Source organism: Carcharodon carcharias, chromosome 10 (assembly GCF_017639515.1).
Source record: "Carcharodon carcharias isolate sCarCar2 chromosome 10, sCarCar2.pri, whole genome shotgun sequence".
Taxonomy (NCBI): Eukaryota; Metazoa; Chordata; class Chondrichthyes; order Lamniformes; family Lamnidae; genus Carcharodon; species Carcharodon carcharias.
The window spans coordinates 73813802-73832637 of NC_054476.1; the positions used below are offsets into that span (position 1 = coordinate 73813802).

At 42.0% G+C, this 18836-nt stretch overlaps 1 protein-coding gene across 3 annotated transcripts in view; it reads left to right on the forward strand.

Moving 5' to 3' along the window:
- The window catches only part of LOC121282995 (dual specificity protein phosphatase 8-like), a 206339-nt gene extending 198859 nt beyond the window's left edge, over window positions 1-7480 (forward strand). For 2 of the 3 annotated variants that reach the window (XM_041196882.1, XM_041196879.1), the window contains 4 exons: window positions 5-171; window positions 2588-2747; window positions 3242-3365; window positions 5601-7480. In XM_041196882.1, coding sequence (XP_041052816.1) covers window positions 5-171; window positions 2588-2747; window positions 3242-3365; window positions 5601-6789 — 1640 coding nt within the window. In that variant the 3' untranslated portion in view covers window positions 6790-7480. The remainder of the gene's footprint in view (window positions 1-4; window positions 172-2587; window positions 2748-3241; window positions 3366-5600) is intronic. The other variant, XM_041196883.1, reaches the window with a different exon arrangement.
- The last annotated feature ends 11356 nt before the right edge of the window (window positions 7481-18836 follow it).

Genomic DNA, 18836 nt, shown 5'->3' on the forward strand with positions numbered 1-18836 from the left:
GCAGGGGGATTTGCTGCATTTTCCTCCTGTTTCCCAGGCCTATGTGAGGGCAAGCCCACCACTATCCTGCCAATGAGCATCTCTCAGCCGTGCCTACCTGTCGCCAACATCGGTCCTACTCGAATCCTCCCACATTTGTACTTGGGGTCGCAGAAAGACGTGCTAAATAAGGTACATTTACATTTTTAACAACAGGGACAAATGGGACTTTCAGGCAAGTCATCTGCAAATTCTGAAATTACCACCCTATACTTCTCAATCCTCCTCGAAGACACTCCTTAAATCTGATCTCTTTGACCAAGTTTTTGGTCACTTGTCCTAATATCTGCCTATGTGTCACCATGTAAAATTTTGTCTGCTAATGTGCCTGTGAACGGGCCTTGAGAATCTTACAAAACAGCAGGAGACCATTTGGCCCAATGGGCCTGTGTCAGCTCTTTGTAAGAGCTATCCAATTGGTCCTATTCCTGTTTTCTCATGATGGCAGTTGGAGATAAAGGCAAAATACCGTGGATGCTGGGAACCTGAAACAAAAACAAAAAATGCTGGAAAATCTCAGCAGGTCTGACAGCATCAAAAAGAAGCCTAAAGAAGAGTCATATGGACTCAAAACGTTAACTCTGTCTTTCTCTCTACAGATGCTGTCAGACCTGCTGAATTTTTCCAGCATTTGTTGTTTTTGTTTTTGTTATGTCAGCAGGAAAGTTGATCAGAATCAGTGCCATGTACTATTGTCAATGTAAATTGACTGAATTCCGTGCTCTGTGACCCCAGGGTTAGTACAGAGGTCATGCTACATCCTCTGCAGATCTGATTTCAGCCAACATTCAGTTTGCTTCAGGCTGTTTTTCAGTAAGAGTGGGTGTAAATCACCTCAGCAGCTCTTTTTAGTCCCTGATAACCTTGTTTTAACACACCATACAATGATTTATCTTCCTTTTGTATACTTGGAAATGATTTAACTGCCTGATAATTATGGCCATCACTTTGCCAGTACCTGGTCATTAATTCGCTTGTGCACCCATGCAGTGTGTCACTGGTCATTATGGCTTTTTCACACCTTAGACTTTATGCTGGAGATTGTTTCCTGCCCATGTGCACCCACAGAGTGTGAAAGAGTATGCTGATACTAGCTCCAAATTGAGGTATAAACCTGGCCAATTCGCATATTTCTATGGAATGTAGGTCGTCAAATGTAGGTTTGCCTGTGTGATTTCACTGAATTTCAGGAGGCAAGCCGAGGTACTTTTCCCACTTTGAGGGAGAATAGTGTTGCCAATTGTGGTTGAATGACTTCCTGGAGGTTTCATCACATGGCCTCCAACCGCCTCACCCAGTTAAATGTTTTTTTTTATCCTTCTCCAATATTTTGGATTAAAAAAAAGGAAACACGTACACTTTCCTTTAATACCCTATGGTTTTTTTTCCCAGGTTGCATGCAGTTATGACCAGGAAATTAATCCTTAATTTCTGGAGGCTCCAGGGCAATCTGGGATAGTTGACAGCCCTAAGAGAGGGAGAAGATCATGGTGGACCTAGTGATTTATTAATCGAGGCAGTTTAATGTCCACTTGTAGAATTAGAGTTAACAGAGGTTTAGGGGTAAGCTATGGTGCATGCTGTGGGGAGAGCTTGCAGGGGGAATGGCAGAGGGAAAACAAATATGTTACAAAACCTAAAGAAGCATCTGATTTTAAATGCAAACTACGAATGCTGGAAATCAGTGATAAAAATGAAAAAAGATGACAATCAGCAAGCCAGTCAGCATCTGCAAAGGGAAGAAGGTATTTTGGGGGCAGGGACGTTTCCTCAGGACAAGCAACAAGGAGGCTGGGTGTTTTACTATAAAATTCCAATTTTGGGATTGCACAAAATCAAGTCATTCTCTGACTAGAGGAATTACGACTCAGTGGGTTTGCAATGGAGTGGAGTGGGAGTGGCAATTCATTCAGCTTTTAAACTGACAGGCTGGTTTCAGTGATGGCCACCAAGTAACTTTCACAAGCACAAAAGCACAGCAGCCTTGTTCTTAGTTGCTACATTTAAGGAAAAAATATTGGTCAGAATCTACATTTTAGAAAAGTGGCAGAATTTAACTTGAAGCAGCTTTCACTCTGCCGCATTACAGAGGGCCTATAGCACAGGAATAGGCCATAAGACTTAGCTGGCTATATTATACTCCACACACTAATTATCTCTTCCCATCCTGCTCACCCACCTTCTACCACTCTATTCCCTCCCTCCTCATGGATGCATCGAGTTTCCTTTATCCGTTTCAGTCACTCCATGTGGCAGCGTGTTCCACAGCCTCAGCCTTCTTTGAATTTAAAGAAATTCTTCCTAGATTCTGTATTTGATCAGACCATGTGTGTGTATATATGTGAGAGCAGACCAGTATCTCAGATACACATACAGGGCTTTTAGATGCCTCACCCCTCTGGTTTTTCCCTAGTGCAGAGATTGGGTAATGACATTCAAAAGATTACTTATAAAATATTGTTGCCAGAAGAATTCTAGAAATGGGATTTGGGAAATATGTTTTGATATAATATGTGTATATTAATATGTAATCATTTTTCTGTTGCAGGACTTAATGGTACAGAATGGAATCACATATGTACTTAATGCCAGCAACTCTTGCCCCAAGCCTGACTTCATCTCAGAGAGTCACTTCATGCGCATTCCAGTCAACGATAACTACTGTGAGAAGCTTCTGCCCTGGTTGGATGAATCTGTTGTTTTCATCGGTAATATATGTGGCGTGCTTTTAACATAAGTTAGGTGCCGTAAAGGGTTGTGGCAGTGGTGAGTCCTCCAAAGCCCAGCACAATGCAGAGGAAAGTACCCTAATGTGAATCACTGCCTTTATAAAATGTGGGAGTGAAAATAGAACAATAAATTGTGTGTGTATATACAATCAGCTCATGGTGTTCACACATTCCTAAATGCCTGTTCCAGTCTCCAGTGGTGGTGCACCTACTGACCTACTGATTCTGTTCCCATGTGACAGGTAGCTCCGAAGCTGGGAATCAACAGAGTAGTATTAGTGTAGCTGCAATCTACTGCCTTGGCTTTTCTCTAAGGCTTCAATTCCGGTGCTGTGAGAGAAGTGCGTTATGGAATGATTTGCCTTTTGATTCAGGCTGTTTCTAGTTCCACGTGGTATAGGATAGAATAATCATATCGCATGTTGGAAGGACACTGACACATTTCACTCAAACAGTTTTCTGCTTCTCCCTAGACAAAGCAAAGGTCTCCAACTGCCGAGTGCTTGTTCACTGTTTGGCTGGGATCTCTCGATCGGCTACAGTCGCCATTGCCTACATTATGAAGACTATGGGCCTGTCCTCAGATGATGCTTACAGGTAAATTTAATACCAGACCTGAGCTGGAATCAGTCAAGTGATTTTGACCTCTGCCATGTTGCATTCATTACATGCTTCTTTTTCCTCCCCACCCCAACCCCCCATCCTTTGGTGGTGTTTGAGAGAAGCTTTTCAGCTCATTCCAACCACTGCACTATATGAGCCCACCAAAATGGTGTTCAGTTACAAGCCATTCAATCTGACTGCAGGAGAGGCAATTGCATTGGTAGAGGAATTTACCCTTACAACTTGCTCATTGCAGTTTAGATGAAACAGCTTGACAAAATAAAATGCACAACACAACCAACTGTGTTTATGAGTGTAAATAGGGCCTGGCTGTGGCACATGATCCTACTGGTGAGATTGTATTGCCAGTATCAAGGCTGTTTTCAACAGCACTGACTCCATGTGTGTCTATGTCAAGCTGTTTTTATATTGTGTAAAGAACTTGTATTTTTCTTTCTTCTTTCATGGAATTTGGGTGTCACTGGCAAGGCCAGCATTTAAATTTGTGAATTGCTAGGTCATTTCAAAGGGCAGTTAAGAATCAACCACATTCCTGTGGGTCTGGAGTCACATGTAGGCCAGACCAGGTAAGGATGGCAGATTTCCTTCTCTAAAGGGCATTAGTGAATCAGATGGATTTTTACAACAATCAATGACTGTTGGAAGGGTCACCATTACTGAGACTAGCTTTATATTCTAAATTTATTAATTGAATTTAAATTCTACCAGTTGCGATGGGATTTGAACCCATGGCCCTCAGAATGTTAGCCTGTGCCTCTAGGATTACTAGTCTAGTTACATTACCAGTATGCCACTATCTCTCTACAAACTATTCCATTTGAATTGATTCTTCACACCTGGGTTTTGTTCAGTTTGTTACAACTTGACAGTAAACTTACAGGGATGTCTTATATCCAATATTTACTTTCAGGCTGTGACTGTTAGTGCAATACTTGTATGTAGGAAGCTTAAGTCCAGTGCAATATAAAAACAGCTAGAGAGAGAAGTTTTAAATGTATGAGAGTGTAAAACATTTGATAATGAATCAACGCTCCATTTAATATCTCTCAGTTTATATTGCCTTTGAAGTCACTTTACACTATAGCGCAAAACCAAAGTTACCCACAGACCAGGTTGGCTACAGCACTAATGCCTGTTCTCCAGTGTTAAGTAAGATACAGCAGTTTAGATTGAGTGTGAGAGATGAGGCTGGTTGTACCGTTGGTGTATGTGAGTGCTAGTTCTGACTAGCTGCTCACTTTGCTGTTGTATTGGTGAGGAGGAAGTGCTACAGCACTACACTACAAATGTACATACAGCCCAGATTACATGGCCATATGTCATAATTGCTACCTTTCGGCAACCCCCCCCCCCCCCCCCCCCCCCCCCCCCCCCCCACCCCCCCCAACCTTTCCAGTGACTATCTTACGATAGATCTAGGAGAAGTGGGAGAAGGTGGAGGCAAAAAATTTACTTGGTGATGCCTTCTGCCACGTGCTCAGTCAATCACCTGTATGTGGGAGGGTGTATGTTAGCCATGAGCAAATGAGGGAAAAGCAGCTTCGGGGGCCCTTCCTGCCATTGGCACTGTAGGAACACTAGGTGTAGGAGCATCCCATCAGCTTACGGTGTTCGGTGTTCAGAGGCTGGTTGTGGGGCCTTTGGGCACAAAGATACTTGGGCCCCACACTTTGACCACAGCAGTATCCCATTATCCAGAAAGAATGTATTCAATGGAACAAAGATGTCTTTTAGCAGGTTGTAGTCATCTTCTCCAGGCTTCTGCTGAAGCTGCAAGTCTCTTCCCCCACAGGACTGGCGCAGCACATTGGCAGGGAATACAGTGCCCACCTCTTTGCCCTGAGCCAGACCTGCAACTGAGGCATCTCTGGCGTGGGCCTCTCTGTGGCAGGGATACACCCAAATCAAAAGGAGGGAAATCCTCAATTATTGACTAAATTACTATAAATTTTTAGTGATAGCCAAGTGTTCTTCAATTGCAGGGAACAGGATGGGAGAAGTTACTTTGAAATGTTTCATTGCACGCACAGAAGTGATTAGAAGTACAAGGAAAAGATTATTCAATGAATGGGAGCTAGCTGTGTCACTTATTGTTGCCGATTATTCTGAAGGCTCTGGATGATAGCTTTGCTCAGTCCAGTTTCTATGCTAAACACACTAATGCTTGACTGGAAACAGCAACTTAGTATCCTTGTGTTCTTGTTAAAGGTTTGTCAAGGATCGAAGGCCATCGATATCTCCTAATTTCAACTTCATGGGGCAGCTGCTGGAGTATGAGAAGAGCCTAAAGCTTCTGAAGGTCTGGTCCCTCAGCTCCCTGAAGCCCCAGGCAGATAGACTGGAGGAGGATGTCGACAAAGAGGTGACTGACGTCTGCAGGGGCATCTTGGAAAGGACGTGTCCTGTCTTCCCTACTTCTGAGACTACAGGACAAGCTGCACAGAAGGATGCAAACCAGCAGTGTGGTGATTCAGAGAGCAGTGGAAATGATTGTAAGAATGCGTCACACATCACCTTGCAGCAGGGCCTCAATGGCCTACATCTATCCACGGAGCGGATTCAGGACACTAACCGCCTCAAGCGCTCTTTCTCACTGGACGTCAAGTCTTCCTACTCGCCAAGTGCCAGCTTCAATTCCAGCAAGGCCACCACACCAATGGATTCTGATGACATCCCAAAGCTTTGCAAACTCGAGGTCAAAATGGCCAGCCCCGGCTTTGAGCAGTACTCTCCAAGCCTGGACAGCCCAGATAAGCCCACAGGGTCAGACTTCGGTGCCGAATCGAAAGCTCGGCAGAGGCGGAAGCCAAAGCACATTGGCAGTCTCTCAAACTCGTCCAGCTCACCCGTGCATCCCTTAAGTTTAAACTTAAACAGGACCGGCATGCCCTGCCCAATCCACAAGGTCAACAATGTGGAGGACAACCTGAAACAGGCGCTGCTGCTGAATATTCCTAGCGCCCAGCAGCTTCCTTTGGGGAATAACAGCATTAACCGGTGGGGGAAGCATTCAGAACTGGTACAATCCCCGGCTTCAACAAGCCCCTCCGTCAACACTCCGTGGTACTTTAGCACAGACTCCCAATCCAGTCACATGACAGGAAGCACCAACCTCTTCAGTGGTGGTGCCCCCTCGTACTCCTCCTTTGGCTGCAATACTGCACCAAACGGCTGTGAACAGTACGGGGGGGTCCGGCTGCGCGAGAAGCAGCCTGAACCGAGGGACACTAGACGGAGCTGGCATGAGGAGGGAGCCATTGAGAAACAGTTCAAGAGGCGGAGCTGCCAGATGGAGTTTGAGGACGGCATGTCAGAGAGCAGGTCAAGGGAAGACCTGGGGAAAATAGGGAAACAGTCCAGCTTTTCTGGCAGTATGGAGATCATTGAGGTGTCGTGACACCGTTGGGATTGGGCTATTTTCACTGGGTGAAAGGGAGGAACTGTGGTTATTTATCGTCTGAAAAGTAGACAATGTGGAAGCTGTGGACTTCATTTTTTAAAAAAAATCTAAAGCGCAGTAAATGTTTTTCTCTCTTATGATACAGGAAGTGGGTTGACTCTTCACTTGAGACTTGTCTTGAACATTTTTAGAAAGCTAATTTATTTCTCCACACACATTCTGGCAATGGTGAAAGATGAGGGAACTGGCCACCCCATTTAAAGTTGTACAGTGCGGTATTTAAGTACTTCAAGCAATACTCAAAGAAAGTCTGGTTTTATCTTATTAATTATATATTTTTTGTGTTTTATGTTTCCTTTGTTTTTGCATCATACCCTGGTCTGCACAGGACTGCTACCTGAGAAGGCCATTTATTGCACTTTGTCCTTCCTTGTATGTGACTGAGCCAGTTGAAATGTAGACTGCTACACTAAAGGCTGGAAAAGTACCTTCTATGAGATAATCTGTATGAACTGATTGTGAATGGATGCAGACGTTAATATAATGTAAATAGTGGTGTATCTATTATTATGGCTGATTTAAATGTTTTTGAATAGTTTAAAGATATCCTGGCTGCTTGATGCAAATACCTCAGGTTTGAATAAACATAATAATTAAAAAAGGCTTTTTCTTTCCCCCCTCCACACCTGCCGCCCCCCCCCCCCCCCACCCCCTTTATGAAATGTATTCGAGCTGCAACAACAGTACAAAAAGAAAACAAAAAAAAAATCATCTCAGGTTGATTTATGGGGATTCTTGTGATTTCGGGTAGGGGAATGCGTCTTCGAGAGCCTCAAAGCGCTCATTCTCACTGGGCATCGAGTCTGCTTAATTGCCGAATGCCAGTTGCGCATGCCCATTGGTGGAAATGCAGCAAGGTCACAGTGACACATGCCAATCACCATGCATCGGAGGGCCATGCTGCAGGCCTCCCAACAGCAATGCTGTCCCTTTGAGAGCTGCATATTATATTTTTTTCTTCTCTCTGCCACGTTGCTTGTCCCCCACCTACCTAACTACCTTGGCATCTGGATGAGGAAGAGCTTATTGTGAACACACAATGAAACAGATCATTTCTGGTCCAGTCTGGTTGCAGGAGGGAGCTGTGGACTCTTCAGTGTGATTTGTTTCTAACTGAGCAATGCTGGTCAGATGCTTGGTGACTGCATTGCTGATGGATTAAAGACTTCACTCAGAGAAAAACTTTGTGGTATTTTTATCTGGCTTGGCCGCCTCGCTGCAAAATAAAAAGCATAAAAGATATTTATATTTCAGATTTTACTGCTTTGAAAACTGTTAGCTGTCTTTTCATTTTAAATTTGCTCTCAGGATGGTGGCATCACTGACAAGGCCGGCATCCATAGTTCACTCCTGAGGAGGGATGGTCAGCCACCTTCTTGAACTGCTGCATTGTAGCAGTTTTGATACAGCCAAGTGGTTTACCAGACAGCTTCAGAGGGCAGTTAAGAGACAGCCACATTGTGTAGGACTGGAGTTAGGTCTGACCAGGCAAAAAAAGGCAGGTTCCTTCTCTAAAGGACATTAAGTAAACCAAGTAGATTTATACAGCAGCTACGTGGTCACTTTTTAATGTCTCAGTTTTTAATTTCCAGTTTTTTTTACAACTGAGTTCCATTTGTCAAACAACCAAGATGGAATTTGTACTCAAGTTCTCCGAAACTTCCTCCCTCAACATCTCTGCCTCACCGCCTCCCCTTTTGTCCTCAAAACCTGTCAAAGACCTTTATCTTTGATGGTGCCTTTGTGTCTTCTGAGTTCTCTCTTTCCCTGTCTACCTGTGGCTCTGTTCCCTCTTTTCGCCCACTGCCCAGTAATGTTCGCAGAGACATTGGTTGAGTAACAATGCCATGGCAGGCCTGTTGGCTAATTAAACAATCGGGAAAATGATTGCCAGTTTTTGGCTTGTTATTGTGGGGGGATGGGGTTGTATTGTAACTTAATCCTCCTTTCATTGGCATGGTTTGAGCAGTGGATTTTTCCACAGATGCTGCTAGTGTTACCTCAACTGTCATCCCGCCAGGTAGTTTCGATCAAGTTGTGAAGGGACTTTCTCCTATCCAAAGAATTTTCCACACATCCTCCAAGTTCCCCACAGGGAAACCTGTGCAGGGATATCAGACAAATCTGGGAACTGAACTCTGCCGTTCCCATGTAGGACATTTTTGCTCTAGCAGTTTGCCAATGACTGCAGTTTTGATTTTTAAAGCGATTTCACAATACTGCCTGCAATCAGAGGGAATGCAATTGCAGTTCATGAGCACCACCATTTTTTTGCTGACTTAATGTTGCAATATTAACTTAAAAGGTTTATTTAGAAAAGTGGTGGGAATGGGGGGAAGGTACGATGGTACCATGGTACTGTGAAGTGGGCACAGACACAGGCCCAAGTCCTATTCTGCTTAGCTCTCAATTTGAGTGGCACTAAGTGGTAAAATAACCTAGAGAAGTGACGGTGTCTCCTTGCATGGAGGAAGAGTCACACCTGAGTAGCCTCAGGCACTTCCTGCTGGCCAGCTGTAGGAATACAGAGTGCACTCCTAGGAGCAGAATTTTCACCTGTTTTCTCAGGCAACCAGGCAAGGAAGACAGGGAGAAATACCGTCATTAAATATGCCGAAAGAAAAGGATTCTTAACACCCCTTTGGTTGACACATCTAGCAGGAGTCAATACAAGTTTCCTACAGTTAAAAACCATAGATAAGGTAATCAGATTTGAGTTAGTAAGAGGTTTTCTGATAACACACTGCAGTAATTGAGTCAATGGGCTTAGTGTGGAACATGTTAACATTGTACTACTGATGTTTGGCTCCCTTATTGAATCAAATATGCGACATCACTAGTGATGACACAACTCTTTAATCCCATTAAATTAGGGTATCATCACACATCTGGGTGCTGTTGAGTAAACAGTGAAACATGCCTTGTTTTATCCACCTGACTTTACAATTATTTTCTTTTTGCTTCTTATCAGAAATAATGGCACCAACCCAAGAAAAGTCTTAAAAGAAAACACTGATTTCTGTGCCACTTTTTGTTGATTTACTGAAGGTATTTGGGGCAAGTAGGAAAGTGAGTAGGCCATTCAGCCCCTCAAACCTATTCCAGCATTCAATTAGATCCTGGCTGCTCTCAGTTCAATTTTGTTTAATTTTACCAATGGGTTGTAAGTTGTTTGTTTTCTAAGTTTCCAGGGCTAATGTTTTGCAATTTTCACCACCCCTCCCCCACCACCCTCCCCCCAACTCCCCACCCCACTTCACTTGGTGTGCAAATAACAAAGTGCAAAATGTCCCGAACTCTCCTGCAATTCTGGGATCAGGTCAGGTGATTGGGTCCAAAACAGGCATGCTCCCTTGCCGGGATATCAGGCCCAGAATCAGGGTGGGAAACCAGTTTGTACTGTAGGCCTGACAGGCTACTGGCTATGGAGCCTTTTGACTACTATCCAAAATCAGAAATTAGAAGGCATCCAGCACTGCAGATATTTATTGCAAAAAGAAGTTGTTAACCTGTTGCTAGGCTCCTTCTAGCTGCCTGGCCCTTGTCATACTCAATCGCAGGTAAATGTGGCTGTGGCACTGGTCAGCAATGATTTAACTGAGTGGTGGAATAGGCTTGAGGAGCTGAATGGCCTACTCCTGTTCCTATATTCTAATCTTAGCATGCCCAAGGCTTACTTCTTCCAAGGCTCATGCTAATGGAAACCCATTGGCATTGGAGGAGGAAAATAAGCTGGAACGTATCATTGCATCATTGTCTCTTCAGATATTTGAAAGCCTAGAAATCCCTGGGCAATGCAAAATGGGCAAGGACCACAGTAGCATGAACTCAGTTCCATTTCTTTTCTCTGTTTTGTATCCGGGAACTGAATGATCTCTAGTTCAAAGCAGAAGATAATCATCCCTATTCTCTCAAAGTACTCTTTTATCTGCACGTACAGCATTAAAGGACAGTTATCCTAATTTTTTAAAATATTGACAGAACTCAAAATGCTAGCTTGAAAGTGTGAATAGGGAATTTGCTCAGTGAATTGATGATGAGGCATATTTTATCATTAATAAAAGTATAAGGGAGGAGTTTGGAAGAATATTTTCACTTAAAGGTTCAGTAGAATATGGAATTTGTCATCACAAGTGAATAACGAAGGAGACAATCACAGTGGTTAAGAAAGAATTGGATAAACCCATGAAAAAGAAAAATATTAAATGGCTTAGACATGTTAGGTGGGATGAGATTGGGTATCTGTGATGGCGAATTAGGTGCTGCTGATCCCTTTTCATGCTGAAAGTTGTATGATGATGTTTTGCAGGGGAGTGGGGGGGGGGGGGGGGGGGGGGGGGGGGGGGGTGGGGGGTGGGTAGGAACCACATGTCATTGTTTTGTCATAGTGACCCAACATCCTGATAACATGATAGTATGTTTGAGCACAGATAATAAGAAGGGAAATCATTTTCTTTTAAAGGAGCTGCAGCTCCTTTACTTTTGAGATTGTGTATCTTTATTGCCGATCTAGGCAGCGTGCAGCCTTTTATAAATAATAACATAAGAATGATCCTGAGAGATTCTCTCTCTCCATTTGATATTTATTTTTTTGCCTACGTGAGTTCTGCTTTGGAGTAAAACATTCATGGAGTTCTGGATTGGAACACTCAGTTCCAGTCAATGACTTTCAAACCATCAATGTAAAGCCATTTCTCTGTGCAGTTTTCTGCCCTCTTCACCTTGGCCATCCTCGTCCATCTAGGAAGTGAGAAGTATTGTTGAAAAGGGTGTCAGTCAAATTCGTCGATCAAATTATTTGCCATGACGGAGTTGCTTTTAGAAATGTTAAAAACTCCTCTTGTTATTGGGGAACAAAGTAACAGACGTTATATTGCTGTCCTCAATTTGAAGCCTTGGCCTCTCCCACTCAACCCGCTCCACTCCAGTTTAGAAATACCCTGAACACTTGTGTGTCCTTTCAACATTTTCTTCCAACCATTACTGGCTTGACTTTGAGAAGTACTTGGAATTTCCTGTCGTAATAACCTATGACAAGAGATACAAATCAGAAAAACAAATAGTGTAGATTAAATATTTATTATAATGACATTTGATGCTTTTCCTTTGATTGTCCCTTTTTATTTCAATCTTGTTTCAACCCAAGCTTTTTATTATATCCTTTTTTCAGTCTGTGTGTATTGTAGCCTTTATCCTGTGTGATTGATGCATCATTTTTGCTGGTCTTTTACATTGTGAAGTATTTGATATTGTTACCAAGTGTAATGAAGAAACTCCAATTTCTGTTACTAGCTCTATTTATTGAATGCTGTATTATGGTGCTTTTTTGTATTTGAACGGTGGTGTAATAAATAAATGGATAGACATTTTAACTTTGGGTCCTTTTATCTCTAATACGTCAGTCTCTGGATAACTATCTCTGCTGGGATCTATTCAAAGGCAATAGCTAGGAGCAGAATAGTTCAGCTGCTTGCTGAGGGGCTGGGCTTTCTTTTATTCTAATAATCTTGTTCTTCCACTTTTGAGCTCTAGGGGCTAATGTCATCAGTTTAACTTCTGGGATTTAGGGATTTATGTTGTAATTATAATCTTTTGGGGATTCAGGAGCTATTGTAGTACCAGTGTGATGGAGGGATGGGGCATGGTTTTTTTAGATCTCTTTTCTCTGATTGTGATTGAATGGTGCATTGTGTTAGAATACGGGGCCTTATACCTTCTGGTTGATTTACATCCAGGTAAGATGAAATCTTTTTCAGACTCGTGATTACAACTGCTGTAATGCAAAGTTTTAACACAGTTGCTATGAAATAATAACATAATCTTTAAATTTAACACTAAATATTTTAAGGCCATAACAGCAGATCTTACACAGTTTTCAGCTATCTAAAGACATAGGGCATTATTCGACATCTTTTCTATCTGCATTTGTATATGCAGGTTGTTTCTTTTTAACACTTGTCCCAAGGTTAATTTATTTTCAAAGTCTTACCTTCTGTAGTTGCAACTATTACTATCCTTATTTTTCTATGCCGTACCCGATAGCAGAGTAATATGTCAGAAGGAAGCAATATAAAATAAGAGGTACAATTCTTAAGGGGGTGCAGAAGCAGAGGGACCTGGGTGTATATGTGCACAGATCATTGAAGGTGGCAGGACAGGTGGAGTGAGCAGTTAATAAAGCATAGGCTTTATCAATAGGGACACAGAGTACAAGAGCATGGAGGTTATGCTGAGTTTATATAAGACACTAGTTGGACCTCAGCTGGAGTTTTGTGTACGGTTCTGGGCACCACACTCTAGGAAGGCTGTGAACACATTGAAGAGAGTGCAGATGAGGTTTACAAGAATGGTTCCAGGGATGAGAAACTTCAGTTATGAAGACAGATTGGAGAGGTTGGGACTGTTCTCCTTGGAGAGAAGAAGGATGAGAGGAAATAAAAGCAAAATACTGTGGATGCTGGAAATCTGAAACCAAAACAGAAAATACTGGAAAAACTGTTAGACCTGCTGAGTTTTTCCGGCATTTTCTGTTTTTGTTTACGGCTAAGAGGAGATTTGATAGAGGTGTTCAAAATCATGAGGGGGCTGGATAGAGTAGATAGGGAGAAACTGTTCCTGCTCATAAAAGGATTGAGAATGAGAGGGCACAGATTTAAAATGATTTTGTAAAAGATGCAAATGTGACATGAGAAAAAACTTTTTCACTCAGTGTGTGGGTCAAGTCTAGAATGCACTGTCTGGAAGTATGGTGGACGCAGGTTCAATCGAGGCATTCAAGAGGGCATTGGATGATTATTTGAATAGAAGCAATGTGCAGGGTTACGGGGAAAAGGCAAAAGAATAGCACTCAGTCACAATGCTCATTTGGAGAGCTGGTGTAGACATGATGGGCTGAATGGCCTCCTTCTGCATTGTAACAATTCTGTGATTTTGTGAAGCCATTCTGCCTGTTCCAGCTCTTTGAAAGAGCTATTTCCAAAAATGCTGGTTTAATGCCTTACTAAGGAAAACTTAACAGTCTAACTCTCCTTTATATACTGGAAATCATATTTTTGAAAAATGTGATCATGTAGTAACTTTAAAAATATAATGTTTTAATTGCCTGGCACAAACAATTCTAATAGGCTTTCACTAAATAACAGCAATGGTGAGAAGAAGCCAAGAATGTCAGTAGCACAGACCTCCATAAATTATATAATTAAAAGCTTGAAAAGATGGGAGGATATTTCCATTTGTGTGATTTCAATTGAAATACACAAATCATTCAAACTGCGATCCCAGGTTTGCTGATGTCACCTGATCTTTTTACTGTCTTGTAACTCCCTTCTTATTGAATGCGGTTCAGCAGATCATTTTCATCAATTAAAAAGTAACAAAGGGACAGGAACACTCCAGTACTTATCAAAATAAACAAATTCATTGTGACTGGTGATCTCTCCCAGGCTGTGCAATAAGATCACAACAATTTTTGGATTAGGAAGATTCCATTAAGCTCATCAAGTATGTTCCTTTCTGATTAATCCACCCTCACTATATTCTATAATCTCCTCTCACTAGAAAGAAAGGACTTGAATCGATTATAGAGCCTCTCAGAACCAAAGGACCTCTCATAATGTTTTATAGCCAGTGAAGTATTTTTGAAGTGTAGTCACTTGCTGTAATGAAGGAAACATGGCAACCAAAATGCACACAGCAATATTCTACAAACAGCATTGAATTAAATGACCAGGATATTTGTTTTATAGATGTTGTTTGAAGGGGAAACATTTATCAGTATTCCAGGAGAACTCCCCTGCTTTTCTTCAAGTAGTGCTGTGAGATCCTTTACATTCACCTGAGAGGACAGTCAGGATATTAGTTTAGTGTCACCTCTGACAGAGCAGCACTCCCTCAGTACAGCACTGGTGTCAGCATAGATTATGTGCATAATTTCAGGAGTGAGGATGTGAACCTGCAACCTGCTGACCCGGAGTTTAAGTATTACCACTGTGACAAGATTGACACCTAAATATTTCAACATAGAACAGCTCAATCACATTTCTTCCCTTTAGCCAAGAAAGCGATCTCATTCAGGCAAAATGTGCACTTTAGACAAATGGACCAATTTACAGGCCTGAATGTCCATTCATTCTGTAAACCCAGTCCTTTAGGTGGATACAAAAGATCCCTTGGTACTATTATCGAAGGAGAGCAGGGGAGGATTCCCTTGTATCCTGGCCACAACAACCAACATTATTAAACAATGGATTATCTGGTCATTGTCTTATTGAGGTTTGTGGGACCTTGTTGCACATAGTTTGATTGCCATGCTTCTTACAACAGTAGAAAACAATACTTCATTGCCTGTGAAATGCTTTGGGACACACTGAGATTGTGAAAGGTGCTCTATGAAGGTAAGCTCACTCTTTCTTTATTTTTCTTCTAATATATCTTTAGTCAGCAGCATCGAAGAGCAATATTAATCAATTATTTGTTGATGCATCTTGAACTAAATCTGTTTCGAGGATGGAAGTTACTTGTTGCTATATGTTTGTGGTTGAAAGCATGATAAATCCTAATTGTAGGTTTGCAGGATGAATCAAGCTGGCTGATGACACCATTACCTATTACTCACGTCTGGGTGGACCATAATGCCTCTTAATTTGCAAAAAAGAACCTGTGAGCCCCAGGCCACAAAGAATTCATTATCTCCCTGTGAATGTCCTACCACTCTCTTCACACCGGCTTAAAAACACACTGACGGACATGAGCAATGTAGCATTGGCTGCCATGTCCAACATGAGGTCATTCAACTCAGTTCAAGGTTGTGCCTCTGTCGGACTGAATCATGTCCTGATACAAGTCCAAAATACGAGGGAAGGGTTACAGCAGCAGTGAGTGCTGTGTGCACAATGTTGGAAAACAGTGAAACACTAGTTGTAATCAGCAGAATGCTATACCAGAAACATGCTCTGCTATTTAAAAGAGAGGTTTTAAACCAGTTTGTACACTGGTAATGAACAGAATAATGTCAAGGCCAGTGAGACCTGACTGACTTCACAGTTGGTGAATATTTGGTCATGTTCTATCAAGATCACGCAACTGATTGTTAGCATGATCCCCAATGAAACAACATTTATTTTGGTTTCCATTCTGTTTCCTTCAAGATGGCTACATACAATAGTTGCTGTGTAGTGAGAATAATTTCAAAATGGTCAGAAGTAATTCCTCGATTTATTTTAATCAACTCCAGAAGTTAACATTTTTTTAAACCCATGAGACAAGGATGACATTGGTTGCAATGTGATGTCATGTGCATTTAGTATCAGTTATGTTTCAGTTGTGGCTCCCTTGCTTCTGAGTCAACAAGGTTATGGGTTCAAGTCTAACTGAGAGACTTGAAAATGTAATCTAGGCTAAGAGAGCGGCAGTGAGGAAGGTGCTGTCTTTCAGATGAGATGTTAAATCAAGGCTACACTGCCCTCTCAGATGTGTATAAAATATCCCATGGTGCTATTTTGAAGGACAGGAAAGGAGTTTTCCCGGGTGTCTTGGCCAATATTTATCCCTCAATCAAAACACTAAAGCACATTATCTGATCAAGTATCTCATTGCTGTTTATGGGACCTTGCTGTGCACAAATTGGTTGCTGTGTTTCCTACATTACGACAGTGACTCCACTTCAGAAGTACTTCATTGTAAAATGCCTTTTGGCATCTTGAGGTCATGAAAAGTGCTTTATAAATTGAAGGCCTGCAGGAACTGGAGTCCATTATCTAACAAAAAATGACCATTTTTGAAAGCTCAAGGTGAACTTTTTCCCACTAACTTTAGGAAACAAAATCTGTCCCCTTGTCATATCTGTAACTCCAAAAAAGTGCCTTTGATGAGGATGTTTTATGTGGACATTTGAGTCTTTTGGTGTTGCAGTGGGAGGGGAGAGACCCATGGTCAGAAGTTTTCACTTCAACTCTTCTGGTGGAAGTTGGGAGCATACATTGGTGAACTTAGTTTTCTGTCCACTTCTTTTAATAGTCAGGCAATTGCAGGGAGAGGTGCCAAACTTCCTCATAACATGCTCCTGGTTGATGCTACGGGCACTAAAGAACAAAATCCAAAACTGGACCTGATTGCTCGAGTGTGATATTAAATTGAGAAGTTTAAGGTTTTGCTGCCTCCCTCTGGTTACCTGGAAACTAAAGTAGGACAAAATTATAAAACAGCAACACGGAAATGTGGAAAAGAGGGTATAGGCACAAAATGTACCATAGTTGAATCATTTTGTACAAAGAGTGCTAGATGTGTGAAATAGTCTCCCAGGAAAAACAATTAAAGGTGTTCCCTTTAAACCTTTAAAAAAAGAACAGCCTTTCATGTGGGAATGGTGTTCCCACCATGGTATGAAGTAGGAAATTCCAGAATCTTGCCAAAGTGACAATGCAAGAAAAGTTATTTATTATATGCAAGTCAGGATGGTGCCTGACAAAAAGAAACTTAGAGGTGATGGGGCTCCGAAAAGGTTTCTGCCCTTGTCCTACTCAGTGGTAGTGATCACAGGACTAAGAGTTACTGCACTGCATCCTAGTACACCATATCAGAATGCCAGTGGTAGAGGAAGTGGATAGTGAGCTCAGTGGCAGGAACACTGATCAAATGGACTCCTTATCCTAGATGGTGTCAAGCTTCCTAAAGGTTGCAGTGGCTGCATTCATCTAAGTGAATGGTGAACATTCCATCATATCACTGACTTGAACTTTGTTGCTAGTGGAGAGGTATTGAGGCCCTCTTCACAGCGTTGATGTGGCTGGCCCAGTTCAACTTAGTAATGTCAAGGATGTTGATAGTGGGGGTCTTGGCTGGTGGTGCTCTTTAAAGTCAGAGGGAAGTGGTTGGTGCTTTTCATGTTGGAAATGGCAATTGCTTGGCACTTACTTGCTGCAAATGTTACTTGCCACTTGTCAGCCACTAGTATTGGCTGATGTGGCTGCTTCATTTTTTGGGGATTTAGGAATGGAGCTGAACACTGTAGAGTTGTCAGTGAATGCCATGTGACATATGAATATTATTAATGAAGGACTTAGAGATGGTATCCAGGTATGCTTTACCGAAGAACTTCTGGGACTGCGATAATTGGCATCCAGCAATCTTGATCATCTTCCTTTGCTTCAGGTATGACTCTTGTATTAAAGGGTTTTCTTTTTTGACCACAACTGACCTCAGTTTTGCCAAGTTTCCAAGTCCTACTTAGTTGAATGCAGTCTTGATGTTGAAGGCGGCTATTCTTACCTCTCAGCTAGCATTCAGCTCTTGTATCTGTGCCAGGATCAATACAAAAACTCTGAAGCTGAGTCATTCCTGGGGAACTTGAAATTAGTCTCAATGAGCAGGTTTTTGGTGTGTATGTGTCACTTGATGGCAGAATTGATGACTTGTTTCATTATTTTCCTGGTAATTGGTTGTAGACTGATAGAGTGATGATTGGTTGGATTAGATTTGCCTGCTTTTTATGGATAGGGCAATTTTCCAGTGCAGTGTTATTTGATAGCTCTGGTGGGCAGGTCTTCAGCATTGCTGCTGGAATCTTGTCAGGGCTCATATTGTGAATACGAAAACTTTATTATGCTATTTGTTTAAGAGAATAGAAACTCTCCCATTATTTTCTGCCCAGTTACTATTTCTCAATCATGTATTTCTTGTGGATGAGCTGATTTTGCTCTTTAGTATCGAACAATGATTTATTTTTGAAGGACTGTCTACTTCCTTGTACCCCCGACAACACTGCAACAGACAGTGGTAGCACTCTCACCTTGAGGTTGGGGGTTCAAGACTGTTGTCAGTGCAAAATCTAAGTTGACACTAGGCAATTGACAGCAGTACTATTGGAGGTGCCATTTTTCGAATGGGATGATAAACCAAAGCCCTGTCTGCCCTCTCAGGTGGATGTAAATGATCCCATAGCACTATTTTAAGAGCAGGGAGTTCTCCCAGGTATTCTGGCCAACATT